This window comes from Arvicanthis niloticus, chromosome 6 (genome assembly GCF_011762505.2).
Source record: "Arvicanthis niloticus isolate mArvNil1 chromosome 6, mArvNil1.pat.X, whole genome shotgun sequence".
Taxonomy (NCBI): domain Eukaryota; kingdom Metazoa; phylum Chordata; class Mammalia; order Rodentia; family Muridae; genus Arvicanthis; species Arvicanthis niloticus.
This window is the reverse complement of record NC_047663.1, coordinates 7,797,677-7,825,193: the sequence shown is the minus strand read 5'-3', so window position 1 is coordinate 7,825,193 and position 27,517 is coordinate 7,797,677. Positions and strand designations below refer to the sequence as shown.

Genomic DNA, 27,517 nt, shown 5'->3' with positions numbered 1-27,517 from the left:
TGTCTTTGCCTCCGCCCAGGTGGCTGTCCTACCTCCTGCTTTTCATCCTGGACCTGGTCATCTGCCTTGTCACCTGCCTGGGATTGGCCAGGCGCTCCAAGTGTCTCCTAGCCTTGTGAGTAGCCCTCTTTATGGTCCTGAAGCAAAGAGTCAGGCTAGGGGCCACCTACAGAGGGAGATGAGGGCATAGCCACCATAAGAATGGTAGTAGCCAGGATGCTCCTCAGCACCCAGCTGCCTTGCAGGCAGGGCTTCTTGTGTGTCTTTGTGCTGTCACAGCTGGGTCTCTTCAACCAAAGCACTTGGATCCATGGCCCTCTCTGAGCGTTTGGCAGAGGTGGGGTGGGGGTGGGGGTGGGGGTCAGGGCATGGGAAAATAAGGCTCTGTATGGGATGAAGGGTATTGAATTTAGGTAGAATAACTGCTGTCCAAAAGATCCCCTCCTGTCACCTTGCAAGATCCCAGAGTATCTGCCTCTCTCCTAGCATGCTGTGCTGTGGAATACTGACCCTGCTCCTCAGCTGGGCTTCCTTGGCTGCCGATGCCGCTGCAGCAGTGGTAAGTGAAGGGGATTGTGAGTGGATGCTCCGGATCAGGACAATCTGTCTGTCCTGTTCTGTTCAAAGACCCCAGATGGCTGAGCTTTGGCTCAGTCCCTTACCCACCATCCCAGAGTCTCAGGACTAAAGAGGCTTGGATCATTTTGTCCAGGCTCAGAGACAGGAAGGGGTTTGTCTGACGTTACAGGGCTGCGGGGACAGAGCCAAGACGAGACATCCCGCTTGTCTGGGCATGCCGAGAGCTAGAATGTGGCCAGGTAGCTTCTGTGTGAGCATGGAGTGCTGACCTGAAGGAAGCCGTGTGGGTTCTGAAGCTTGCTCCTTCCTTTACCTGCTGCTTGACGAACATACATATAAGGTGGCATCATTTACCTTCTGTCCCTGCAATCCGGTCGTCCTCACACTCGTGTGTGTGTGTGTGTGTGTGTGTGTGTGTGTGTGTGTGTGCGTGCGTGTGTGCGTGCGCGCGCACGCGCGTGCTTCTGAATGTAGCTCCTCAATGTTACAGAAAAGCGAGGGACTTCCTATATTAGAATGTCAAAACCAAACAACAACAACAAGTCTACCAAAAACCATTTGGTCTTGGAGCTGAGCTACCTGAGTGCCCACTCACTCAGCAGAGGGTGTTGCTGTGTGCTCTGTGTGCCTTGAGCTGCAGAACACAGAAGGACATGGTGTTCCCTGATGAGGGTCACTCACGGTGTGGATCCCTAGGTATAGCTGCTTGCTCTTGAGTATGCGTTGCTGTGTGCATGTGTGAGAACGCATGCTCGCACAGCTGCGCACGTGCTGGGGAAGGCTCATTTCATTAGGCCATACCAAGGGACCATGCTGATTCGAGGGCTGTAGCCAACCCTGTGGTCTGCACCTGCTCTTCCATACCCACACCAGGCCTGATGTCCCTGGGGATGGCTTGGGCATTTTTTTTTCAAACCCACAGAACAGATGGCTCCTGGTGCCACCTGACTCTGTCACTCTTGATGGAGGCTTATTCAGAAGTGCTAAGGAGCCGGTTCTGGTGAAACAAACCTATGACCCCAGTTACTCTGGAGACTAAAGCAGGGGGATTGCAAAGTAAAGGCCTGTCTGAACTACAGAATGAGTTTAAGGCCAGCCTGATCAACTTAGTACAGCCCTTTCTTAAAGGGGGGCTGGAGAGCTGGCTCAGCAGCTAAGAACACCTGTTGTTCTTGCAGAGAACCCAGGTTCCCATCCTGGTACCCACATGGTGGCATGCAATCATCCAAAGCTCCAATCCCGGGGGGATCTGGTATCCTCTTCTGACCTCTAAGGACACCAGACACACAGGTGGCGTAGACATACATGCACATGCGTACACATACAAACACACACATGTTAGTCATACATGTAAAATAGATCTACGGGTTGGGGGCAGAGTGGGACTGAGAACATAACTCGGTGGCAGAACGCTTGCCTAGTATGTAAGAAGCTGTAGGCTCGAGCTCCAGGACTGTAGCACGGGGTAGGGAGGGCTGGGAATGCTTGGTTAATAAGGTGCTGGCTGACACAGACCCAGCCCTGGGTTTAGTCCTGAGCGCTGCATCAACTGGCTGTGACACTACCCATTACCCTCCCAGCACTTGGGGGCGTTAGAAACACAGGGGTTATAAGTTTAAGGGTTACCTGAGCTCCTATCCCAAAGCAAATAAAATGAGAGGAAATGGGTATTTCTCATCTCTCCTTTTCATGCTGTGACCATATACAAGGACTGGTGCAGAAAAGACAGTGCTGGAGCCCAGGCTGTGCTCAAAGCATCCTTGTGGCCTTTGGAGGCTGTAAACACTGTGGGGAGGGGTTCCACCTCCCAGAGCGATGGATGGGCACAGCTGCCTGGCTGGCAGTCTCTCTTCCAGAGACAAGTGCAGGCACAGGGAAGCTTTCCGTGCTGTGGGGCGGGTCCCACTTCTGGCAGCCTCTTGTCCTTTGAAGAAGCAATAGCATCCAGCTTGCCACCGTGAGCTACCCCTTGGGAGCTGGCTTTCCTCCCAGCAGGGGCTTCTCCCACCAAATATCCTGCCGAGGAACCGATAGGCTGTTTTATCTGCAGCCGGGTACTGCGGAATGCCAGGGAGCTGGGAGCCATGCCAGCTCCCTGATTCCTTTACTTGGGCCCTTGTGCGGGAGAGGCGGGCGTGAGGGCACTGAATGGGCCTTTGACAGCAGAGCCGAGGCTGCTACAGCATTTTGATAGGAAGAGGGGTATGGAGGAGCTGCCAGGGGGTGGGGGTTGGGGGAGAGCACCAGCTGTCAAGGGGTCATTGTGCTAAGCTTTTGTGTTTCTCCCTGCCACCCTGCCCTCTGAGGCCTTTTTTTTTTTTTTTTTTTTTTTTTTTTTTTATGAGGGCAGTGGGGCCAGATTCACACCATCACCCTTCCCCCAGCCTGCCCACTAGGCAGGGACATCCACAGTATGGCTTCTGACACTGTTCTAGGGCATGCTGAGTGAAGGGAAGCTGGGAACTGGGGAGCCAAGCTCAGAGCCTCCTGACCTGCAGCCTGTATAGTTAGTAATGAGCCACAGACACACTTTCCACGCTTTTGGAGCTGGGGGCTCTTTGGGCCGAGGAGAGGCAATACCAAGAAGGAGTTGGTAAGGAGTCGCCATGAGTACTTTGGCTGCGACAGACATGACAGAACACTCCCAGAACATCCAGGCCTGAGGGGCAGCAGGCCCACCTCCTGGGTCAGAGGCAGGAGCATAGCTGCTAGAGCCCCCAGCCTTAGCTGTGCCATCCTTTCATTCCTTCCTAGCAGCAGAACCTCTGGAAAGTTACTGGTGTTCTCCATGCCTCAGTTTTCTCCTCTGTAAAATGGGGAGAATAATGGTACTCGGTGCCTCAAAGGGCACACAGTGACTGCTCAATGTGTAGTAGCCATCTTGGCTGCTGACACAGTTCTCACCATGTGAGAGTCACAAGGATGACCGCTTCAAACAATCAGGAACGTCCTGAAGGCCCAGTCTGGGCCAGGCTCTGGGTAGCTTCTCCTCCCTTCCTCATCCCATTCACCATCAAATGAATAATGTACGGACAAATACAGGCATACGTACACGGATGCATGTGTACCCACAAACTGCACGTGCACATCCATATGTCACCTTCATTGATAGATAGATTCGGCTTCTCACAGCAAGCCATAGACATCACAGTGTGTTAACCCACTTTCTCTCCTGACCTTAGCAGAGAAAGAGAAGTCTCGGCATTGGTAAAGCCTCATGAAGAAGTTCCTAGTTCCCCCTCTTTGGAGCCTAAGGTGTGACTCACACACAGTGGCCTTATTCCGTCTACCGAGGCAGCCCTAGCCTGGCTCCTCATCTCTGCTACTCCAGCCAAGGGATAGAGTATGCCGCCAGGCCTGCTGGCATTGCCTCTCTTGATAATAATAGGGCAGCTGATTTATTATGTATGTTTGTGGTTTGTATATAAAACCCTTCTTCATGGTCTTGAGTGCCTGTGGGTGATTGTAGATGTTGGGGGGGAGGATGGTCGAGTGTATGTGGGAGAGGAGATGATTGTCGGGGTACTCTGGAGAAGTTTTGAATCTCCCACCACACACACACACACACACACACACACACACATACACACATACATTTTCTACTCTCAGTCTCAAGACACAAACAACCTTAACAAGTACCAATCCTAGAACTGCGCCTGTACCTAGTAAAAGCTCAAAACCTATCAGTTTGGTGCCTGAGCGGCGATGCTTCCTATGGACAGAGTACGCCTCTTATTGCAGGACCACCTCAAGGAGTCCCGTGCTCAGGGATCAGAGAAGCAGGGTGGTCCCTTAGTATGCGGCATAAGAAGAGGAGCTTGCCCTGGCTTCTCTGAAAGTTGGGGTACCCCATTTCCCCAGTTCTCCATTGCAGCAGTGTCATATCTGGGTTCAGAACATCCTCAGTCACTTCTCTTTTCTGCAGTCACACTGACCTCAGGAGCCACTTAGCCAGGCTGGGAGCCAATCCTACCCCGTTGACTCCCTGCCCCTCGTCTCAGCAGCAGAAACCTGCCCCAAAGGCTCCAAGATGAAGTCTGTGCCAGCCTCACCCTTCAGAATACAAGTCAGAGAGAGAGAGAGAGAGAGAGAGAGAGAGAGAGAGAGAGAGAGAGAGAGAGTGTGTGTATGTGTGTGTGTGTGTTGCACACCTTTAATCTCAACACACAGAGGGCAGGCCAGCCTGGTCTACGTAGTAAGCTCTGAGACAGCCCGAACTACATAGTTAGACCCTGTTTTTGGAGCAGGGTCGGGGGCAGGTGACAAGTTAGAGACCTTTGATAGTTTGACCACCAGAGTGTGCAGAGCTTGATAGTTGCAAGAATCCAGTTAAAAGAACAAATAAGCCCAGGAGCAAAGGAATCCTAACCCCAGACACACACCTGTAGCTGCCCCCAAGCCCTGCAAAGATTCCCAGCCTCCTGGGTATCCGTCACTGAAAAAGCATTCAGAAAACCTTATATAGAGTCATGTAAGGTGAATAGTGTCATCATGCCTTCACCACAGATAAGACCACTGAGGTACAAAAAGAACAAGTAACTTGTCCAAGGTGATAGGTAAGGACAGAGGCAGGATTCAAACCCAGAAATCTGGCTCCCGATCTCTTTTCTGCCCCAGAATGAGTTAGAGAGCAAAGGGACCAGGGCAGCGGGAGCCAGGCTCACTCCCCTCAGTGCCTGAGGCTCTGACCTTCCTCTACCCACTCCTGTCTCCACGACGCAGGGCACCAGTGACTTCTGCATGGCACCTGACATCTACATCCTGAACAACACACGGAGCCAGATCAGCTCAGGTAGTGTCCTCTGGGGCTGCTGTCCCTAGAGCCATTTATTCCCCGAGCTCAGACTAAGCCCTTATGATCCAACTAGCTACACTTTACCTCTAACTTTAATCACCCAGCGTCTCCGTACCCCAGACTTAGGATTCTCTAGGGCCACTTCCTAGAACACTGTCTCCATTGGGAGCTTGGGGAAAAGGGGAGTGGGCTGGACCACTGAGCAGGCAGAGGGTCTGTTTCCTGTGATCTTCCTGACACTGATGCTGTTGCCTTTCAGAGGTGACCCGGTACTACCTGCACTGCAGTCAGAGCCTCATCAGCCCCTTCCAGCAGGTACAGCCACCCAAGCCTACCCTCACCCATCCCACAGCCCTCATCTCTGGATCTCCCTCTCTCTGGACCCTGAGCCCCACCATGTACCAAGATGGTGGACAGCCGGGCCTCGCTTCACTGTGGTCCTCTTTTGGCCGGTCTCTGAAGGGGGCTTTGCTCTTGGTCACTTCATTCTATCCCTGTCTCATGAGCGTGCACCTCCATAGTGAGTCGGTTACTCTGCTGGTGTTGGGCAAGGGGTAGGGGCAAGCCCCAAGACTCTGCATTTCTCACAAGCTCCCTGGCAAGGCCCATGCTATTTGTCTGAGGACCACATCTGAGAAGTGAGAAGCATGAGGACTGTGGAGCTCTTAAAAGCTAAAGGGGTGTGGGGGGAGCATATCCATGCCATAGTGGTTGGGTTGACCAGATGGCTAGGAGTCTGAATGCTGGAGAACAACTTCTCTCTATGAGTCAAGGTCCTCCAGTGTTCCAAAACCAATAGGACCCAATTTATTACGCCTGTCCCCTTCAAAGTCTAAGAAGCCCTTTACAGTGTGTACAGCCTGCCCAGAACTTCCTGTATATTTGCCTGGTGGTAATGTGGGTATAGGAGAAAAAGCCTCCTGGTAACTGTGGGACTTCTGGGAAATGGATTCTCATGGAAGGCTGGGGTTTCTCCACCCAGTCACTGACCGTCTTCCAGCGCTCACTGACCACCATGCAGATCCAAGTTGTGGGCCTGCTGCAGTTTGCCGTGCCCCTCTTCCCTACAGCAGAGGTAAGGGAGCTGCCATTCTCAGCAGTTGTTTCGGGAGGAAGGGAGCCCTAGTTGAACCCTCCCCACTCCCAGCCATCCTCGAACCTGTACCCCAGCCAGGTTTGGGTGAGCATTCTGCCAGCTGTGCATCCATCACTCCCCTGTGGCTCAGCCCTTCTCTTCTATCCAAAGACCTCTTTGCACAGAGGCTCTCTCTAATCTTGTGTGCCCGCCCTCCCCAGCTGCTCACTCTGCCGTCTCTCTCCCTCTCCCTCTCCCTACTTCAGAAAGACCTTCTTGGCATCCAGCTTCTGCTAAACAACTCTGAGACTAGCCTGCACCAGTTGACTGCCATGTTGGATTGCCGGGGGCTGCACAAGGTACTGGGTGACCAACCGTGGAGAGTGTGGGGTACACTAGCAGAGTACATTTCCCAGAGAGAAGCCAGAAAAGATCTAGGAAAAGGAATACCCGATATGAGGCTGAAGCCCAGTAGAGGGAAGTGGAAGGAGGTGCCTCATTTCTTGGTTTCCCTGATGGCTGATGAGGAGCACCCTATCAAAGGAACTTAGGGGAAGAACCTAGCAGGTTAGTTTTGGAACATTGGAAGACCCTGATTTAAATGATGAATATAGTTGTCCACTGCCTAGACTCCTGGCCATCTGGTCAACCCATCCATCTCCCCATCTTGCAAGTCAATGCTTCAATCTCATTGCCAGGATGTAATGTACCAGGCATGTTAATGCATGCTTGTACTTAGAGGTGGATGCAGGAGGATCATGAATTTAAGACCACTTGCATTGTATAGTGAAGTCAAGTCTCAGAGAGAGAGAGAGAGAGAGAGAGAGAGAGACAGAGACAGAGACAGAGACAGAGACAGAAGTGGGCAGGAGCCAGATAGAATGGCACATTATTTTAATATCCAGATCTTGGGAGGCAAAGCCAGGTAGATCTCATGTGAGTTCCAGGCTAACTAGGGCTACAAAACAAACAAACAAACCAAAAATGTAATATATATACACACACACACACACAAGGGTCACTGAGGGTATGTGAGCATCCCGAAGCAGTGAGCAAATCATATACACTTATACATACATACACATAAAATAATGAACATTTTTAAAAGTGAAAGAGTTATGGGTATAACCTGTTTCCAATTCTACAACTAGCCGCCACCTCATCTGTCTGGTTTGAGGTCAGCCTCCAGTGTCTGGCACATAGTAGGAGGTCAGCAAGTCCATGTCCCAAGGAGTCTGTCTGGTAGCTCCAGAGAGGGGGACCCGAAAAGGAAGGGGAAGGTGCTTTGGCTGGGAAGCTGCCAGGAGATTCTATATGAAGGCAGGGAGGAGAGGGGCTTCCAAAGAAGGGCTCAGACCCCAGGCTTTGCCCCCATCCCTCTGCAATGACATGTCCCTGTTTCCCCAGGACTACCTGGATGCCCTCACTGGCATCTGCTATGATGGCATTGAGGGCCTGCTCTTCCTTGGGCTCTTCTCCCTCTTGGCTGCCCTGGCTTTCTCCACCCTGATCTGTGCTGGACCTCGTGCCTGGAAACACTTCATCAACAGGTAGGGTACCAGAAAGGCAGGGCCCACCCCCATCCCAACAATATGGAGGGTTTCTGCTGTGGGCACCGATGAGCTGGTCACCCGAGACAAAAGAGGGCAGCAGAGGGTCCAGCATTCAGCTTCAGCAGCCTAGCTGGATTTCCCTGAGAATTAAAATAGATCCCTGCAAAAGTAAGTGGACCAAAGATGGCGACAACCCTCCTGACACCACCCAGTAGCCCTTGCTTTTCTTCCTAGGCAAGACTTTGCAAGGTGACATAATGAAAGAGAGAGAGGCCCCAAGAAATAGCAGGGAGGATCAAAGATATTACTGACAAGATGGAATTTTCAGGCTCCCTGGGGAGAGAGAAAGACAAAGACAAGGTGGGATTTCAGGACTTCATGGATGGACAAGGGGGAGCGAGTGGACCCCTACGATCCCACCCCCACGTGTGCAGCCAGTATGGTGCGCTGCCTGGAAGAGGTGGGCATGAAATTGGGATCAGGTGCAGTAAGTCGGGCCTCTGAGGACCATGCTTTTGTAGATGCTGAAGGAGATCCATATGGCCTGAGCGTATCCTAGGAAGAGAGATTGGGAGCATAGTAGGATCCCATGGCCTTAAGCCTCACCCCAATGGCCAGGCGACTTCTACATCTCTTTCTAGGGACAGAGACTATGATGACATCGACGACGATGACCCTTTCAATCCCCAAGCTCGGCGCATCGCGGCCCATAACCCTGCGAGGGGGCAACTGCATAGTTTCTGCAGCTACAGCAGCGGCCTTGGCAGCCAGTGCAGCCTTCAACCTCCCACCCAGACCATCTCCAATGCCCCTGTCTCTGAGTACATGTACGCACAGTAGGGCCTCTGAATCTCTTACACCCAGGCTGGGCGGCAATAGCCCCCTCCCGGCCCTGCAGTGAGGCTAGATTTATAGACAGAGTGCTTGTTCCCCAGAAACACAGGGAAGGGAGGGCACCAAACCTGATCTCCCGACTGTAGCCCAGAATGCCTGATAGGTGCATTTCGTCACCCCTTCACAGCCCCCAGGTCAGTCCCAGGCCTGAGAAGCTGCATTTCTCCAAGACGTGCTTCTCGTGGCATCTCTCTCTTCCTTGCTGCCTCCTCCCTGGTCCACCAGGAGCACTGGTTCCCACCCTGTGGGTCACGACCGCCACAGGGGTCACCTATCAGATATCCTGCGTATCGGATATTTATGTTACAATCCATAACAATAACAAAATTACAGTTATGAAAGCAACAACAAAAACAACTTTGTGGCTCTGGGTCACCACAGCATGAGGGTATTAAAGGGTCGAAGCATCAGAAAGGTTGAAAACCACCCTAGAGTATTCTCTTTTTTTGACTCCCTCTGTACCCTGAGGCAGGTCTCACCCTGTAACCCAAGCTGTCCTCAACCTACCGCATGCTGGGATGAGAGGTGTGAGCCACCACGCCCAGTTCTTTTTCCTTTATTGTCCTACCCACAACCCCTCCATCATACCCACTACCCTCAGCTCTCATGATCTCGAGTTCACACACACATATCCGATCTCTTGGCCCACAGGAACCAGGCCATACTCTTTGGCGGGAACCCACGATATGAGAACGTGCCACTCATCGGGAGAGGTTCCCCTCCGCCCACAGTAAGTATCCTTTTGTGACAAAGTCATTGGCTCCGTCCCTGTCTGCGACATAAGCAAAGATAAAAGCTGTCAATGCAATGTGTGATTCCCCACAGAGAAGGGAAAAACAGTAATAGCTTTGTCATCAAATAAGTATTAAAGCAGGCTGCCACATGTCAGGGCCATCCGCTACCCAGACCATAAAGATGCAAAGCGATCTCTCCCTGCTAGATGGTCTCCTGGGCATAGCCCATTGCACAGCTGTCCTCGAGATAAATGGCCTCTGTCTTCAAGCAAGAGGGCCAAGGACAGCATTTGTCACACTGGCACTTCATAAATCCACCTGGTACTTAGGGTGGTCATGCTTGGTTGTCCATTGTTTTAACTCAAAGGGAAAAACAAATTTCTAACATCACAAGACAGCCAGCAGGCTCCAGTTTAGAGCCAGGCACCTAAGCAGTGCAGTCCCGGGAGATTGTGGGACACACACACACACACACACACACACACACACACACACGACTGTCTTCTGTGATAATGACCTTTATACAGCCCTCAAGGAACGCTTTTGGGGCTAGGGATGTGGATCGGTTGGTTGGCAGAGTCCCTGTCTAGTAAGCATGAAGCTTTGGGTTCCAACCCCAGCACCAAGTAAAACTGGGTGTGGTGGTTTAAAGAAGTTCCAGGTCACACAGAACAAGTTCAAGACCAGCCTGACCTATGGTTTCCTACTTCAAAAAAAATGAAAAAGGAAAAATTACTCCTGTATTGTAAGACCAGAAGGAGATTGTCTTGGCATTGATTTGTTTGTTGGTTTAATATGCATGGGTTTTTTTTTTTTTTGGGGGGGGGGTTGGTTGTTTTGTGTTTGTCTTGCCCACTTATGGTATATCTCTGTACCACAGGCATGCCTGGCACCTGTGGAGGCTAGAGGATGAGATTAGATCCCCCTGGAACTGAAGTTACAGATGATTGTAGACCACCGTGTGGGTGCTGGGAATTGAACCCGAGTTCTCTTGAAGAGCAGCCAATTTTTTTAACCTCTGAGCCATCTCTCCAGCTCCTCTTCAGGTTACGGCTGAGAGAGCTCATTGGTGTACCACTCGCCTAGCATGTCAGAGGCCCTGGGTTTGCCCCTCAGGAGAAGAGAAAGTCCCTTATAGCAAGTTTCCTAAAGAGGATAAACACAAGAGGAAAAGAGGCTCTCTTGTCCATCTGTCTGTCTAGTTTCCTTTCCACTGCCATGATCAACAACAGGTAACATGGAGGGAAAGATCTTACATGTCGTCACCCTAGTCCATCACCGAGGGAGCTCAAGGCAGGAACTGAAGCAGAGGCCATGGAAGACCACTGCTCATTGGCTTGCCCCTCGTGGCTTGCTCAGCCTGCTTTCTTAGACAACCCAGGACTACCTGCCCAGGGATGGTGCCACACACGGTAGGCTGAGCCCTCCCATGGCAATCACCAATCAAAAAAATGACCCACAGACATGCCCATGGGCAGTATGATGGAGGCATTTTCTCAATTGAGCATCCTTCTCAGATGCCTCCTACTTAAGTTGACAGAAAACTAAAAGCACTCTTCCCTGTCCTGTTGTGTGTTTGTGATTTGAGACACGGTCTCCTATAGCTGAAGATGACCTTGAACTCCTGACCCTCCTGAGACTATGTGTATCTTCCAGGTGCTGAGACTATAGGCCTGTGCTACTTACTGTTTTCTCAATTTCTTTTTGTAATTTGTGTTTCTCCTTAATCCTGGGGCCTAAGTGTAGTAGGCTGGCTTGGGGCTGTAGTGGCCTATCCAGGACAGCTATCAATCACAGCCTTCCTCCACCCCAGCAAAACTCAGAACCCCCAGGATCAAGCCCATGTGAGGTCTGTACCTCTTGCCTTCTCTACCACTTCTAACCAGTACCAGAGTAGGAGCCCAGGATGTGCTGGGTGGGCGGACAACTGGAGAAAATGCAGTGCTGTCTGTTCCCAGGGTAGCATCCACAGAGCTCAGGATTATTGCTAAGGTAGGAACAGCCTGGACTCTGGTATCCAGGAGCTTGGGTTCAAATCCCAGTTATACCTTGTGGCCTCTATAACCTGGGACATGGCCTCTGCCTCTCTGGCCTCAATTCTCCCGTATGTAGAATGGGGACGGTGAATACACTAGCCTGAGCACTGAAAGGGATGGCTCATTAGACCATTATAAGAATGATACAGTAAGTGCCACACACAGCAGGCCAGTTCTCTTCCTTTTTCTTTTTTTTTTTAAAAAACTTCTCCACGGAAGTGTGGCATTCATAAGAAAAGGCCAGAGTGGAAGCCTCTGGGGAGAGTGGAGACTTCTTGTCCAGCGTCTGCTTCCATGAAGGCGTTCTACCCGACCATCCATGTAGTTTCAAGGGGGACCACTGATATGATAGAGATGCTGGGTACCAGGGACCAGTGAGGTGAAGCTGGGCCCTGGAAACCCAGGAAGTGCACAGATAGGCGGTAAGCAGCACCCTGGCCTGCCGGCTGCAAAACCTACGGCAACAAATCCTGAATTTCCGTTCCACGGTTCCACTTTGGTGTTTTATCCCGAAAACCTTAATTTCCTTTCATTACTATTATTTTAAGATTCTCTCTCTCTCTCTCTCTCTCTCTCTCTCTCTCTCTCTCTCTCTCTCGTGTGTGTGTGTGTGTGTGTGTGTGTGTGTGTGTGTGTGGTATAATGTGGGGGTGTGCAGAGAGGACTATGGGAGTTGTATTCCTTGGAACTGGGGTTACAAGCTTCCTGAAGTGGATGCAAGGAGCTGAACTCAGTCTTCTGGGAGAGCAGCGGATGCTTCATTGCTTATCCCTCTCTCCAGCCCCCTTATTATTTTTTAAAACAGGGTCATGTAGCCTGAGCTGACCTCTAACTCATAACGTGGAGGCTGGCTTTGAACTTCTGATGCCCCTGCCTTGAAGCATCACGGGCCTGCCCCTCCATGCATGGTTTATGGAATAGTGAGTTGCAGGCTGCACCTTTAAAATCCTACCCTGCCTTCCCTGCTCATCTAAACTTCCTAGATCCTCCTCTTTCCCTCCAACTGCCAGGCCCCAGGGACACAGACTGACTTCATTGTTAATCCAAGCTAAACACGATTTGGGAAAATCTGCTGCTGTGAGAGAGAAATTAATCTCTATGCTGTGGTTGTGAGTGAAAGTGATGTTTAGATTGCCTTCTGCTTGAGGCAGTCAGGCCACTCTCCATGTCCTGAGGCAAACTATAGCTGACCCTATTTGCGTGGTTGGAAGGCAAAAAACCCTCATTGCTTTGTCAAAGGTGACTAACTCCCAGCTGCCTCGAACTTGGCCAATTCTGGGGGAAGATTCCTGCCCTCTGCCCCTGCTGAGAACATCTGGAGAGATAGGTGCTACTGATGTTGTCCATGGAAACAGGCAGGATGAGGGTGTGGGCATCTCCCACGAAAGAGTTGTCAGAGTTAGTGGGTGAATAAGCAGAAGCAAGGTCACTTGAAGGCTCAGCTTATTCCTTGGGCAGAAAAGTATCTTCCCTTGGCTTGGACTTCAGGGAATCTCTCTTTTGTTTCCAGACCCGTTGCCCCATTGTGAAAATCCCTGAGTTCAAGGTCTTTCCTGGCTTTATCTATGATTAGGAAGTCTTTCATGCCACAAAACAGCAGTATAGTTGTCAGCCCTGCAAGAGATAGAGATATTTTTTGGTTGGTTGGTTGTTTGGTTGGTTGGTTTTGGTGCTGAGAACTAGAACTCAGGACCTCATACAAGCTCTGTCTACCACCAAGTTATATCCTCAGCCCCACGGGTTTTACAGACAGCAAAGGACCAAGGAAAGCAGGAACAAGCCACAAAATGAGGCTTCCTCTTTTCAGAGTTCTCTTTCTTATAAAAAAAAAAAAAGTGACACTTTTTATCCTTTTGGGTAAGGATTGAAAAGGAAGGGCCACATGATCACCCTGCTTGAAACTGACCCATTTCCAAGGAAATCTGGCTGTTCTCACTCATGCTGAGTTGTAGCATGAATGACTTCATTTTGATTTCCAGTCTGGCTCAGTGTAGGACTCAGGTTCAATTCCCAGTCCAAAGCAGTGGCCCCGTGTCATGTTCCTGCAGTAATGGCAGTACAGGGGTTCTCAGACTCACAGAAACAGACCCTCCCAGGGAAGCAGCCTGGAAGATATACAGTCTAACAGACTTAGCAGGCAAGTCTGGGGAACACTGCTTCCATGGGGAAGGTTTGGTGCTTATGTGTACCCCAGAATCTTTCAAAGGGCCTGAGGAATCTGAACTGGATCCCAGGGGTTAGCATGTCTGGCCTATTCCTGGGCAAAGCTGCCGCTGCTGGCCTGGGAGCCAAACTAGAGAACCATCACTCTCAGGCTGCCTTGCTCTGCAGTCCTAGAGCTTTGATGGGCAGATGGTCCTGTGTGTTGAAGCTGGCCCGTGCATTGTGGGATGTTTACCTGGCTTCGTAGTGTTCCATCCCCAATCCTGCCCCAGCTGTGACAACTGGATCATCATTAGATATTGTAGGCATAGCTGAGAGACAGGGTCTCCTCTCATGGAGATGCACATGGTTACCTAAAGTGCCTCATTCCCATTTCTCCTCATCCTACCCCGAGTGGCATGATCTCTGTTGAATGTGACCTAGACCTCAAAAACGACCCTTGGAAATGCCCCTGGGATCAGGAGATTCTGATCCCGGAGTCAACAGTCCAGCAGCAGCCATGAGCTTGTTAAGAAATGCAGACTGTCAGGGCTGGAGAGGTGGATGAATGGTGAAGAGCATTGGCTGCTTGTGCAGAGGATTTATGTTTAATTCTCATCACCCACATAGTAGCTCATAACCAGAGGATCTGATGCCCTCATCTGACCCTTGCATGCCAGGAATAACATACATACCTGCATGCGCAACATTCCGATGCATAAAAGAAATCTAAAAACATTTTTTTTTTTAGAAAGGAAATATTGTCAAGGGTCCCTGGTGCTTTGGGCACAGAAGGAGATAGAATTCCTGGGTTTTCGCCTAGGACAGGGGTTCTCAACCTGTGGGTCATCATACCAGATGTCCTGCATGTCAGATGTTTACACTATGGTTCATAACAGTGGCAACATTACATTTATGAAATAGCAATAGAAATAATGTTATGGTTGGGGGTCTCCACAACATGAGGAATTACGGTCACAGTTTTCGGAAGGTTGTGTCATGCCCTGGGAGTGTGACTGGATCTGCTGAGCTTGCACAGTTTCTTCCACTCTGGAATTGTCAAAGCACTTTAAAACTATTGGTGACAGCCGGGTGGTGGTGGCACACGCCTTTAATCCCAGCACTTGGGAGGCAGAAGCAGGCGGATTTCTGAGTTCAAGGCCAGCCTGGTCTACAGAATGAGTTCCAGGACAGCCAGGACTACATAGAGAAACCCTGTCTCAAAAAAACAAACAAACAAAAAACTTTTGGTGATACTTTTAAAAACTTGGTTTTCTATTCTATCTATCTTACCTCAAAACAGAAAAAAAAATCTTGGTGGGTGTGGCCTGACTGGGATTTTTAAACTCCCTAGGTTAAAAAGACCCTGATAGAAAGAGTCTTGCTGAAATTTTTTAGGTCCATTTTTCAAGTGAGGAAACAGAGGCCAGGAGAGGTTAGAACAAACCAGCCAGCTAGGTGGTGGTGTTGCAACCCTTTAATCCCAGCATTCAGCAGCAGAGGCAGGCAGATCTTTGTGAGTTCAAGGCCAGCCTAATCTACAGAGCTAGTTCTAGGTCAGCCAGGGATATACAGGGAAACACTGTCTCAGAAAAACAAACAAAACAAAAACAGGCCTCAGCTGAAGTCATGGGGCAGGTAAAGTGTAGAGGGTAGAGACAGGGACTGTGTGAATGTCCACTCAGTAAGGTGCCCGAGAAAAGGAGAGGTGTGAACCCCTGGGGCTCACTGGCCAGCCAACCTCACCTATTAGGCAAGCTTCAGGCCAATGAAAGACCTTGTCTCAAAAAAACACAAGGTAGGGGGCTGGAGAGATGGCTTGGCAGTTAAGAGCACTGACTGTTCTTCCAGAGGTCCTGAGTTCAATTCCCAGCAACCACATGGTAGCTCACAACCATCTGTAATGGGCTCTGATGCCTTCTTCTGGTATCTGAAGACAGCTACAATATACTGATATATACATATGTATGTACACACACACACACACACACACACACACACACACACACACACGGTAGATAGCAGCTACACACACAGGATGCATACATGGGATTCGGACCTGGCTTTTAGGATCTGTGTGTCCCTCAGTCTGCTGGCTGCTAACTACGAGCTCCAAACTTCTCTGGTACACCTAGTCTAGTGCTATGCCTCCTGAGAGCCTGGGTGTGGAGGAAGGAGGATTCCTGCTCTGTGTTTGCATGATATGCTAGAGGCTGAAGCCTGGTGCCGTCAGTGCACAAGAAGCTTCTCAAACCACACTGGTATTCCCCTGAGCTGCTCGATGACTTGTGATAAAGTCACTGTCTGGCTGCCTTGCCTGGCTGGCTTGTCATCCTCTGAGAAGTTCCCAGCACGTTTCCTAGTACAGTTGTTCCCACATTGTCCACAGGGGACTGGCCCCAGGAATCCCAAGGGTACCATACTCTGAGGATACTCCGGCCCGTTATGTAAAACAGTGTGCTGTTTTTCATGCACGCATCCTCTTGCATGTTCGGGATCTCAGCTGGGTTACTTGCAATAACTAGTGCAATGTGACCTTGCAGATAGTTGCTTCATTGCCTCCGGGTGTGGTGGCACACACATACAATCCAGCTCTCTGGAGTCTGACACCCAGCCTGGTTACATAGGGAATTCTGGACTACAAAGTAAGACCCTGTCTAAATAAATAAGTAACAGAAACAAGAGGAAGACAAAAAAGAAAATAGTATTCAATACAGGCATATATTTTTAGAGGCTTTGATCCAAAGTTAGTTGAATTCATGGGTGTGGAACCAGCATACACAGAGGGGAAAGCGGGCTGTATGATGTCAGGGTGACCAGGTAGCGAGCTGTGCCCTCTGACTGTCCCTCCTCTCTCCTCACAGTACTCTCCCAGCATGAGGGCCACCTACATGTCAGTGGCGGACGAACACCTGAGACACTACGAGTTCCCGTCCTAGGAACATCCAGGGTGCCTGCCTCTCCTGCCAGCTTGGTTTTCAGCGGATGCAGAACCCAGCTGTGTTTCTGGAATAGAAACCGAAGGTTTGGACATGAACAGGCTCCTGTGGCTGCTGAGACACAGCTGGGACTCCTGACCAAAGCCACAGGTGGCTACGAGGCCTGTGACTGGACCAGCCTCTCCAGCCTTAACCCCCCCAGGACTCAACTGTTCTCCCTGAGGCAGCAGCCCCGTTCAGCCCACCTTAATCCCACCCTCAGCAGATGAGAAACAGCAGTGAGGAGGGGCCCACCAGCCTGAGAGCCCTTTTCTCTCGAGGCCCTCCCACAGGGCCCCTACCTCTTGTTACCGTGGCCCTAAGTCCAGGCCATGCAGTTACCCTGTCCTAGGTTTCTAGGCGGGTTTCTAGGTTTCTAGGCGGGTGGCAATTGGGGGTGTGTTAGGAGAACACCTGGTCCAGAATCCACATTCTGGGACCACAGGGAGGACCCCAGAAGGACAGCACCAAGAGAACTCCGAAGAGCAGATTGGTGGCTTCAAGCTGAGCACTGCAGCCTGGTAGCCATGGCCAGACATATGGGAGAAAGCCTGCCGAGCTCTCTAACCTCCAGCAGCTGCCCCCATTCTGGAACCAGGTGTCAGCTGCAGGTGGGGACAGTCTCAGGTATCAACAGACTCTTTGAAAGCAACTGAACTCCTGTTCCCAGTGTTTTAAAACATGGTGATGATCCAAAGACTCACGCCTCCCTCACAGGCACGGCCAGTTCTTACAGTAGACTCGGGCTCGGTTTTACGCCTGATGCTCTGCTACGGCGTTCACACAAGCCATCTCACATATCTGGAGGAGAAGCTGAGGAGTGGGTTGTGGGTTTTTTAGGTTTTGTTTTGCTGCGGTCTCATTATGTACCCTGACTAGCCCTGGCCTTGAACTCACAGAGATTTTCGTGCCTCTGCCTCCAAAGTACTGGGCTATAACACCACACCACACCAGGCCAGGAGCAGGTTTGTTTTGATTTCTTGAGACAGGGTTTCTCTGTGTAGCCCTGGCTTGTCCTGGAACTTGTTCTATAGACCAGACTAACCTCAAATTCAGAGATCCATCCACCCACCTCTCCCTTGTGAGTGCCGGGATTGAAGGTGGTCACCATGATACCACGTCCTGTTTTTTTTTTTTTTTTTTTTTTTTAATAAAATAAAATATTGTTGAGACATTCTACCCCACATGGCTAGAGAAGGCTATCTGGAGCCTTGTAAAGGGAAAGACATGATAACTAAGAAGGCTGAGGGGAATTTCTCTATTCTGAGGAACAGCCATTTCTGGCTAGGAGAAAATAATGACCCCTGGCCTCCCTGCCGAGGGACCAGGTTCGGGGTCTTTGGTGCTTCCAACCTCCAACCAACCCAGAGTACACTACACACTGAAGCCCCGTGGCCTTGTTCAGCTAAGCAGGGCCCGGGTGTGAGATGGTGTGAGACAGGGCTGTTTCCATTTCAGAAGAGCCACGTTGTCATCGTACTGGCAGCTCCCAGCCAAGCCACCGGTGTCACTGTGTCTCAATATATTAACCTGTGCACACTGTGAGCTACCTTTGTGTGCCCGTGCCCTGTGCAGACTGGGAACTTCGGCCTCAGGCCTTGCTTCTGATGGTTCCTCTGCAGCAGCTGAAGGACTTTTTAATGCATGTACATTAAACTAAAACTCCGGGTTCTCCAAGAGTCGGGTGGGCAAACCTCTGCTTGATACATGTTCGCCCTCACCTGAGCCAAGAAATAAACCACGTCTCTTAATGTGCGCAGCTGACTGAGCCACTTAACTTGCTAAGCTCTGAGGACTAGCAACAGTGCATGCTCCCTCCATGGAGGTGAGGAATTACATGAGACTCCCAGAAGCAGTGTTGGGTTTCAGTGAGAAAATGAGCCAGGGGTTATGAGGCGGGTGGATGGGTAGCTCAGCAGGTAAGTACTTGCTCTTCCGGACAACCTGAGTTCTGTTCCCAGCACTCATACCAAGCACCTCGTAATCACCTGCAGCTCCATCTGGAGGAGGGGCACATTGCCCTTCAGATCTCCAAGGACAACCACATATACATGGCATACACACAGAGAGACATATATAGAAACTAAAAGGCAAATCTTGGGGCTGTAGAGATGGCTCAGTTGTCGAAAGCACTTATGGCTTTAACTGAAGAAAGACCTGGGCTTGGTTCCCAGCCCTCCCATGGTGGCTCGTAAGCATCTGACTCTTCAGTTCCAGAGATTCTGAAGCTCTCTTCTGACCTCCATCTATGATGTGCATACACAAAGGAAAACACTCACAGGTCTCATTATGTGTCCTTGGTTGACCTGGAACTCGGTATGTAGACCAGGCTAACCCAGGACTCATTGAGATCTGCCTGCCTCTGTATTCCAAATGCTGGGACTAAAATCCACCATAAAACACGTTTTTTAATTGTTTTGTTTTTTTGAGACAAGCAGCCCCAGTAACCTCTGCCTTCTTAATGCTGGGATCAAAGGTATGTGCTATTACACCTGGCTATAAATTTTTTTTTTTTAAAGAAGGAGTTATTAGCCTGGAGAGATGGCCTAGTGGTCACGAGCACTGACTGTTCTTCCAGAGGTCTTCAGTTCAATTCCCAGCAACCACATGGTGGCTCACAACATCTGTAATAGGATCTGATGCCCTCTTCTGGTGTGTCTGAAGATAGCAACAGTGTACTCATATATATAAAATAAAAAAATTTTTTAAGAGGAAGCTCTTGGGTGAATGTCTCAGGTCACAGGTACCTGTGATGGGGTTTCTCACTAGGCTGCAGCCAGAAAACCCCCAAAATAATCCTGTCTCCCCCACTGAAGCACTGAAGTTATATCATGTACCTATCATACCCAGCTTTTAAAATATTAATTTTTATTTATATGAGTACATTGTAGCTGTCTTCAGACACACCAGAAGAGGGCATCAGATCTCATTACAGATGGTTGTGAGCCACCATGTGGTTGCTGGGGATTGAACTCAGGACCTCTGGAAGAGCAGTCAGTGCTCTTAACCACTGAGCCATCTCTCTAGCCCCACACTCAGCTTTTTATATGGGTGCTGTGCATTTGAACTTAGCTCCTCATGTTTGCACGACCAAAGCTCTGATCCGTGGAGGCACCCCTCACCTCTGCCTGGAGCTCCTCTCACAGAACCTGAGCTAGGCCTATTTCTACTCTAGGCTTTCCCCAAAGTTCCTTCTGAAGGTCATTCATTTCTCATCGGGCTTCTAATAAGTAGCCTTGATTAAGTGTTCACCAGGAGCCAGCAATCCTGCCAGGTATGGATATTAATTTTGTATTAACCCTCAGAATAAATCTATAAGACCATTTGTTTTGTAGATTTAACAGGGAAAACAAGGGTCAGGGCCTTGCTGTTGTGAAGACGTCATGGGGTATTTCACACAGAGCCCCAGGCCCTGAGCTGGGTGCCTCTGGGTGGGCATGGGGTAGGGCAGTGGTCAGGCGGGAGGTGCTCAGGTGCACACCTCCCTCCGCCAGCCGTTCACGGATTCATGTTGTATCCCTGAGTACCTTGCCTTACAGGCTGCTGCTTGAGGCCGGGATGCCTGAACATAATGTCTCTGGGGCAGCCCCTGGCTCCCCATCCCACCCCCAGCCCCAGTTCAGCTACATCAGCTCTGGTGCCTCTCCACAAGCCAAGTGACTGCTCACACCCCTGTGCAGCTGAGCTTCCGGAAAGTCATGGAGCTCCTGGGTTAGGTGCTGTATCCCTTCCGAGTGCTCGAGGGAAGAAACGTACGCAGATGACGTCACCGGCTCAGAAATGGGCATTTGCTTCTGTGGCTTTTCCTGGGCTCTGCCTGCCCTCAGGGAACCCGCGGCCTTGGGGAGATGAGTAAGAACCGGGTGGGAACTCCCATAATTAGCCCGATTCTCAGAGAAAACTGCAACTCAGCACTGAGTGACATGTGGTGACGTGGGCTGTGGGGCTTTTACAGTCTCTGCATACTAGATGAGACCTAAGTTGCAAAAGGTCTAGAAGAAGCAGGAAGGTGAAGACTGGAGAGATAGCTCTGTGGTTAAGAGCACTGGCGGCTCTTCCAGAAGACCCTGGGGTTGATGCCCAGCACCCACAAGGTAGATCACAGAATCTGTAACTCTAGTTCTAAGAGATCCGAGATCCGATGAAACCAGTACACCCCTACACAAAAGATAAACTCTAGTTCTTTCATTAAAAATAAATAAATAGGAAGAGTGACTCTGAGCAGCCTGATGCATTTCTGCTTCTCTCGACTCCTGCAGCCCCCATTGCTTCAGACTAAACCAGGGCTACACTCCCAGCTCAGTCCCTCATACAGTGAGGCCTGCCATGTTCACTGACCAACACACTCAGATAAGAACTGTCCTTACCAGCCCCCGTGAGAGCTTTGATTTGTGCCTCCTAACACAAAGTCTAGATATTTGACTGCCCTTTACTTTCTCTGAGTTCTAGTGTAGCAGAGGTATCTGGGCAGTTTTGGTCATGGTCCTGGGATGGAGTTTACAAGTTACCATGTAACAGCTCCTATTGCTTGGATACAGTTAGCATTTGTGGGCAAGATTCCCACACTCTTGTACTTCCTGTTTAGTCTGTTTTGTGTGAGTGTATATGTGTGTAAGAGAGAGAGAGAAGACAGAGGGAGAAAAGAGAAAGAAAGAGAGGGGGAGGAGAAAGAGACAGACAGACAGACTAACTTTTTTTTTTTTTTTTTTTTTTTTTTTTTTTTTGGTTTTGGTTTTTCGAGACAGGGTTTCTCTGTATAGCCTTGGCTGTCCTGGAACTCACTCTGTAGACCAGGCTGGCCTCGAACTCAGAAATCCACCTGCCTCTGCCTCCCAAGTGCTGGGATTAAAGGCGTGTGCCACCACTGCCTCGCAACAGACTAATTTATGTTTGATGGTTTCGGTTTTGGCTTTATTTTGAGACAAGGTTTCACTATTGGAACTAACCTGGAATTCACCATATAGACCAGGCTAGCCTGGAAATCAGAGATCTGTCTGCCTCTACCTCAGGAGCGCTGGGGTCAAAAGGTGCCCAGCCTGGTCTATTTCTATTTGGTGGTTTTAAGATGGTCTCATATAGCCCACACTGGCCTCTAAACTTAGTTTGTAAGCCAAGGCTGACCTTGAACGTCTGATTCTTCTGCTTCTGCTTCAGAGACTGAGGTATCAGTTTTCACTCGATTTCAAAGTTAGAAAAACAAAAACCAAACCAACAACAAAAACATGAAAGCAGAAGGTAATGAGGAGTAGATCTGATCAAAGTATATTTTATGAATATATGTAAACACCATAAGAAACGCCCTTACCCTGTACAATTGATTAGCACTAATAAAAAAAAAATCACTAGTTCAAAAAATCAGAAGTTCAAAACTAGCCTGACCTACATGAGACCCTGTCTTAAAAAAAAAAAAAAAGAAGAAGAAGAAGGGACGGGACGGGGGTGGAAAGGAAGCCCCAGTAATGGACTAGAGACCTTCCTGGAGTTTGTCCGGGGCAGGAGCTGATCTAAGCAAAGAATTTCTGTTGTCAGTTACACTGTGATTGGGTGGAAATCTGAGAAGCTGGGGGGAAAAACCAAACTAGGACCTTAAGAATGCTCCTAATTACATGACTTCATGCTGGCCTCCCAGGGCGGATGAGCTGAACTTGCCAAGAGCATGAGAGCTAAAAGCTGGAGAGTGAGTTAAAGGAGCCAGTGGTGGTCTGAGTGAAGGGAGCGTGGTGTTGGGTAAGAAGCCAGGGATAAAAATCGTTGTCATAATGAAAAGACTGCAGTTTCTTCTCCAACTTCCCCCTTCTCCTTTTTTATGTGCACACGCAGTGCATGCTTACACACACACACACACACACACACACACACACACACACACACACACCTCGCTTTCTCTTCCCATGTGTCCCCCAGCTTGCAACCCCAGCCAGCCACATTGCTCCATCCTAGAACTGCTCTGGCAGTTACTTTGGTCCACATCGTGCCCCACCCCCACTCTGGGAGTCGCTCTCCACTTCTTCCCCTGAATCTCAAAATCATTTCCTAGGGCCCAGTTCCAGCCCCAAATCCCACGTCTTCATGACTCATTCTTTGCCTGACTCTATCCAAATCTCCAGTGCCCACGCCTGGCCTGGGGTTCACCTCGTTCTCCAGAGCCTGTAGCGACAAGCACAGTGCTGGCAGGGCCTCACAATGGGCTGGATTATCTTCTGTATCTGACTGCATATTCTCCCCCATGATCCTGAAGAACTGCCACTGTTCTACTGTGAAGATGGAGAAAGTTAAGTCTCAGAAATGGAAAGTAGGGCTGGGATGTAGTTCAGTAGTAGAACTCCAGACTATCAGATGCAAGGCCCTGTTCAATCCTAATACTGAAGGATTGTCTCAAGTCACTGTTTGATTGCTGCGAAGAGACTCCACAACCAAGGCAACTCTTTTTTTTGTTGTTTGTTTGTTTGTTTTGGTTTTTGGTTTTTCGAGACAGGGTTTCTCTGTGTATCTCTGGCTGTCCTGGAACTCACTCTGTAGACCAGGCTGGCCTAGAACTCAGAAATCCAACCAAGGCAACTCTTATACAAGAAAGCTTTTAATTGGGGGTTTGCTTATAATTCCAGAGGGTTAGTCCATTATCATCACGAAGGAAAACATGGTGGTACATGGACAGACACGATGCTGGAAAAGTAGCTGAGGGCTACACCCTGATCCACAAGCAGCAGGAAGAAAGAGACAATGGGTCTGGTGTGAGCTTTTAAAGCCTCCAAGCCCACTCCAACAGGGCCTTGCCAGAAAGCTTGTCCAGCTGGGAACTAAGCATACAAATATATAAGCTATGGGGGTAATCTCATTCAAATGTCACAGGAGATGGCAGAGAGAGTGATTTGCTAAAATTGCATGATAAATAACTGACCTTGGGTCCCAAATGCTCTTAAAGGACACCTCTGGGGAAGTATATGCAATTCTGTAGTTTTCTTTCTCTTTTAAAAAAATCAAGCCAGGCAGTGGTGGCACGCGCCTTTAATCTCAGCACTTGGGAGGCAGAGGCAGGTGGATTTCTGAGTTCAAGGCCAGCCTGGTCTACAGAGTGAGTTCCAGGACAGCCAGGGCTACACAGAGAAACTCTGTCTCGAAAAACCAAATAATAATAATCATACTGTGGGCTGGAGAGATGGCTCAGAGGTTGAACCCACTGACTACACTTCTAGAGGTCCTGAGTCCTGAGTTCAATTCCCAGCAACCACATGGTGGCTTACAACCATCTGTAATGTGATCTTGGCGCCCTCTTCTGGAGTGCAGACAGAACACTGTACGTAATAAATCTTTTTTTAAAAATCATATTGTGTGTGTGTGTGTGATACATATCACAAGTACGAAGGTCAGAGGACAACTTGGGGAATTCAGTTTGCTCCTTCATCATGTGTGTCTGAGGCTCAACCCCAGGTCATAGAAGTGGTACAAACCCTTTTCTCCACTGAGCATCTCACCAGTCCTAGATATAGGACTACACCTCCCTTCTTTAATTCTTTTAAAATTATTATTATTATTATTATTATTATTATTATTATTATAGTGTGTGTGTGCTACATGGCACGTGTAGGATCTCAGAGGACAACTTTGTGGAATGCATGCTTTCCCCCACTTTTATGTGGGTTCTAGGATGTGAATTCAGGTTTTCAGGCTTGTGCAACAAGTGCTTTTTACTCAGCCATCCATCAATCCCTCCCGCATCTTCTCACTTCCTTGCCTCAAGCTCATGAGCAACACATCTCTCTTTGTGTCATTCATGCGTCCATCGGCTCATTCATTCATACAATGACACCATATTTACAACGTGCCAACCACATAGCTAAGCCATGCATATATTCAGTCTGACCCTCAAGGAATTTCCATTCCGGAGATGAATTCAGAAGGGTGGTGGCGCAGGGGATAAGGCAGCAGAAGAGACCCGGACATTGTAGCAAACAGTGACAAATCAGACAAGATCAGAACTGAAATGAGTAGGTTTTCTCTGACCCAGGCGCGGGGCTTCCCACGCTCTGGTCACTTTGCTTGCGTTTTCGGGGGACTTTGCCGGATGTAGACTGTAAACTTGGGTAAGCATTTTGGCAAACTCTGGTTAACTTTCTTCCACCTCTTCCGCAGACCTCCTCCAAAGAAGGGAGGAGAGAAGGGGGTGCTTCAGACAAGAGGGAATCAGTGTCACGTGCTCCAGATCACCTTCCGAACGGCCGGCGTCTCGGCCCGGCCAGGGTTGCTAGGCAACCGGTAAACTCCGCTGCTCCCAGCCGTTTGAGCTGCGCTGGAGCCGGGACCGGTCTTGGGCGCTTCTCCTGGGCAGTGTGGCAGAAGGTGAGCCAGGATAAGGGGCGGGCGTCCTGGAGGACGTCCACGCCCGAAAGAAGGAAGACCTGGCAAAAAGAGGGAAAAGCCCTTGAGGGTAATAATCACCAACGGTGCAAGAAATCCTGGAGAACTGTCAGATGCTGGAATCAGGATCAGTGCTCTCCCTGCTGCATTAATACTCGCTGTCCAGAATATTCAGAATATTCTTCAAGCTCCAGGACCTCCTCAACTCCCAAGCACCTTGACTTCTGCACCATTACTCCACCAGGCCCTGACCTCGGCTGTGACCCAGAGTGGGCGGGACCTCTCTCAGACTTTCAGGTGAATGAAGCAAAAAGTTCAAACCCAGGAAGGATGAGCTGTTAAGAAGAGAGCTTTCAGTTGTGAGTAGAGAGAGGGAAAGGGATAGGCCGGTAAACCCTGCACTCAGGAGGCTGATGCAGGAGGATTGCCAAGAATCAGAGACTAATCTAGACTATTCAGTGCTCTCTAGGCCAGCTGGATTCAGAGTAAGAGCCTGTTTCTAAGACTAAGAGGGACTGGAGGGATGTCTCAGCAGTTAAGAGTGAATGAGCGCTTGCAAAGGACCGGGAGTTTGATTTCTAGCACCCACATCAGGTGACTCACAACCCCTGAAACTCCAGATCCAGAGGATCTGACACTTCTAGCTTCCACCCTACCTACCCTTGTGTGCACTTACACACACACACACACACACACACACACACACACACGATTAAAAATAAAGTGAAATTAAGCAAAACAAAATGGAGGACGTAAAATGGGAGATCACAAGAGTCTCATGGGCTGGGCACAGGTACTGTATGTAAATGCACCTTTTCTTTTGCCCCTCTGTCTGGGAGTAGGCCTTTCATCTACATTAGGGTCAGGAGACCATTTTCCTAACTTTGTCCAGAAGGTTCACAAAGACATGGGAAAGACACAGGAGCCCTTCCCTCTGTATCCCTCCCTCAAGCACTCAATTAATTCCAGGCACACAGGCTGCCCAAGGGACAAAGGCTGACTCTCCTCCTGGCCCTCTTCCTGCACTGACACCTCTGTTTCCTGCTGTTTCCTGGCCTTTCCTCCCAGCAGTGTGTACCATGCTTTCTGTTCAGCCACAAGGGCTTCTCTTTATCCTTGATAACTTTGCTCATTATCCTCCCATGAGGCAAGTCTTGTTTTTCTATTGGGCTAGGATGCAGGAAACGATTGCATGTTTTGATGTTTGGACCAGGGTGTGGCGGTTCTTTGTGGCCCTAGATTTGAGATTCAGTGGGGCTGAATGTAGCTCAGTGGTAAAGCACTGGCTGGCATGTGCAAGGTTCTAAGAGTCCATATTTAGTTCTCTCTCTCTCTCTCTCTCTCTCTCTCTCTCTCTCTCTGTGTGTGTGTGTGGGGGAGAGAGAGAGAGAGAGAGAGAGAGAGAGAGAGATTGTGATTCTGCATGCTTCTGGGACTCTAGGGTCCCTCAGGGATAATGTCCCCCTGAAACTCCCAAGCAACAACACTCTTGATCCCCTCCGTTACCCTTCCCAGACCCTCCTTGGGGAAGCCCCACCCTGGAGCACTTGTTTTCCAAAAGAGGGGAACGATTGCTGTGACATTCTTGGCTGACCTAACCATTTATCTTTGCACCCTCTTAGCTTGTGAGAAAAGAGACTGCTCTGGGTCTTTGAATGTGCTGTCTTCCTGTCACCAGGCTAGCCTTTAAATGTCCCCTCTGTCTGCCGCCAGACACAAGACAATGCCTCCGTTCTCCGAGAGGGCTTGGCCTTGGGAAACACCAAGTAAGAAAGCAGAGCTGTTAGGATCTGACTGGGGGCTGAAGAGGCTGGTGTTTTCTTCCTGGAATTTTCTCATTCTCTTAACTGTCCCTGTGTCCTTGGGCGCCAGCTGTATCACAGCAATTGGAGATGGAGAGAGACAGCCCCTAAGTGCCTGCATCCAGCTGCCAGCTGCCAGGCCTGTGGTGGAAGACAGAGAGAACTTAATTGACTTTGCATTCTTCCCCCCAAGGCCTCAACTCTGTCCATACAGAATGAAGACACGGGGCACCCTTATGCAGACTGCTGTTTTCCTGACCCCTCTGCTCTCCGAGCCATCTCTCCTAACCATAAGGGAAACTTTCCAAACCACTTTCTCCGAGAGTATGATTTGGGTTGGCTTGGAGGACGGTTGCAAGCGTGCTTTTATTGTTTTTGTTGCTTGCTTTTTGAGACATGGTCCTCTGTAGCTCAATCTAGCCTCGAACTATGTAGCCGAGGCTAGCCTTAACTCCCAAATCCTTTTGCCTCTACCTCCCAGGAACTGGGATATAGGCATCTATAGCCACGCCCAGCAGGAGCTGGGCCTTCAAGGAGCAATATATGGATGCTGAAACCCTGCGGAGTTAACCTC

At 49.7% G+C, this 27,517-nt stretch overlaps 2 protein-coding genes across 2 annotated transcripts in view; both read left to right on the top strand.

Annotated features, from left to right (window-relative positions):
- Window positions 1-18,541, top strand: part of Ttyh2 (tweety family member 2) — a 45,055-nt gene extending 26,514 nt beyond the window's left edge. Inside the window, exons 5-14 of the mRNA XM_034505629.2 lie at window positions 20-115; window positions 487-559; window positions 5,302-5,371; window positions 5,634-5,689; window positions 6,357-6,449; window positions 6,716-6,808; window positions 7,857-7,999; window positions 8,644-8,829; window positions 9,548-9,626; window positions 16,673-18,541. Of these exons, the coding sequence (XP_034361520.1) occupies window positions 20-115; window positions 487-559; window positions 5,302-5,371; window positions 5,634-5,689; window positions 6,357-6,449; window positions 6,716-6,808; window positions 7,857-7,999; window positions 8,644-8,829; window positions 9,548-9,626; window positions 16,673-16,747 (964 nt within the window). The 3' untranslated portion in view covers window positions 16,748-18,541. The remainder of the gene's footprint in view (window positions 1-19; window positions 116-486; window positions 560-5,301; window positions 5,372-5,633; window positions 5,690-6,356; window positions 6,450-6,715; window positions 6,809-7,856; window positions 8,000-8,643; window positions 8,830-9,547; window positions 9,627-16,672) is intronic.
- Window positions 18,542-25,018: 6,477 nt separating this feature from the next.
- Dnai2 (dynein axonemal intermediate chain 2) overlaps window positions 25,019-27,517 on the top strand; it is a 30,856-nt gene continuing 28,357 nt past the window's right edge. Inside the window, exon 1 of the mRNA XM_034506916.2 lies at window positions 25,019-25,438. The gene's annotated coding sequence lies outside the window, so the exon portion shown is untranslated. The remainder of the gene's footprint in view (window positions 25,439-27,517) is intronic.